At 64.7% G+C, this 1344-nt stretch overlaps 1 protein-coding gene and 1 long non-coding RNA gene across 2 annotated transcripts in view; one reads left to right on the top strand and one right to left on the bottom strand.

Moving 5' to 3' along the window:
* The window catches only part of LOC138163918 (uncharacterized), a 9328-nt gene extending 8743 nt beyond the window's left edge, over positions 1–585 (bottom strand). Inside the window, exon 1 of the long non-coding RNA XR_011168954.1 lies at positions 217–585. This is a non-coding gene — a long non-coding RNA (uncharacterized lncRNA). The remainder of the gene's footprint in view (positions 1–216) is intronic.
* NUP160 (nucleoporin 160) overlaps positions 1–1344 on the top strand; it is a 383543-nt gene that overhangs the window by 328728 nt on the left and 53471 nt on the right. Inside the window, exon 2 of the mRNA XM_069091646.1 lies at positions 800–912. Within this exon, the coding sequence (XP_068947747.1) occupies positions 810–912 (103 nt within the window). The 5' untranslated portion in view covers positions 800–809. The remainder of the gene's footprint in view (positions 1–799; positions 913–1344) is intronic.

Raw genomic sequence — 1344 nt, 5'->3', positions numbered from 1 at the left:
CCCCCCCCGCCCCCTCGGAAGCCCAGGCCTGGGGAGCGTTTCCTCTGCCTCTTCCGCACGGCTTATGTGGGTGCTGCAAAGTCGCTTCAGTCAAATCCCCTCCTTGTGACCCCACTTGAGGCTTTCTTGGCAGAGATACTGGGCTGCTTTGCCATTTCTTTCTACAGATCATTTGACAGATGAGGAAACTGAAGCAAGCAGGGTGAAGTGACTTACCTAGGGTCACACAGCTAACAAGTAAGTGTCTGAAGTCGCATTTGAACTCAGGTCCAATTGACTACATGACCTGCCCTATCCACTGGGCCACCTCGCTGCACCTGGGTTCAAATTCCACCTCTGGCGCTTACTACCTGTGGGGCCGTGGGGAAGTCACTTAACCTCGCTGGGTCTCAGTTTCTGAATCTGTAAAGTTAAAGGGTTGGACTGCACGGCCTTTCAGGTCCCTCGCAGCTCTAGGCCTAGAATACTGTGACTCAGTTTCCTGCACTGTAACACTGTGAGGCCAGATCCCTTCCCGCCCTACCAAGCAGCAGCCCCCTGACAGTTCAGCGCCTGCGCGAGAAAACGAAACCGCTCTGACCCCGCCCCCTCCGGGTGGGGCGGAAATGGGACGGGGGTAGGGGGTGGGGGCGGCCTCGGGGGACGCTGTAGCCGGGAATCGAAGCTCCGTCCCTTCTTCCGCCCAGCCGGCCCCTGCAAAAGAGCCGAGTCTCGCCGGACTCCGGGCTTAGCAGGGCCGCGCGACGCCGCCGGAAGTGACGCGAAGGTAGGGTGGGCCCGCGAGTCCCGTCGGGCCTTGCGGCGGCGGGATGATGGCGGCGGCGGGAGCGTTAGAGAAGAGTTTCGTGGAGCTGTGCGGCGCCGAGCGGGAGACGCAGCGGCGCTTCCGGGACTTCACCGTCTGCGACTCCGGTACTGGGCGAGCGGGCCCCGGCCTCCCCTTCCCCTGGGCCCCGCTGGCTGCCCACCCCCCCCCCGGCTGGTCAGCGCCCCCCCCCCCCCCCAGGCCGCCGAGGCCGGGGGGCAGAGCCCTCGGACCTAGCGGGCGGCCGGTCCCCGCCCCACTCCGTGCCTCAGCGTCCTCATCTGCAAAAGGGGGACTGGGACCAAGGGATCGGAATGGGCCCCGGCGCGGACTGAAGACCCTCTGGCCGTGACAACCTGTGCTCCAAGGCCCTCTATCTGCGACGTCCTCGGGCTGGAGGCCCCGCCCCCCTCTCGTTCTCCGCTCTGGAGCCCCGCCCACCCCTCATTCTCCGCTCTGGGGCCCCGCCCATCCTTAATAATCTCTGTTCTAGGGCCCCTCCCACCCTTAATAGTCTGTGTTCTAGGGCCCCTCCCACC

The sequence above is a fragment of the Petaurus breviceps genome, unplaced genomic scaffold (assembly GCF_028583685.1).
Source record: "Petaurus breviceps papuanus isolate PSGF00001 unplaced genomic scaffold, PetGlider_PUasm1.0 188, whole genome shotgun sequence".
NCBI classification, from domain to species: Eukaryota; Metazoa; Chordata; class Mammalia; order Diprotodontia; family Petauridae; genus Petaurus; species Petaurus breviceps.
The sequence above is the reverse complement of the archived record's forward strand: the minus strand, read 5'-3'. Positions and strand labels throughout refer to the sequence as shown.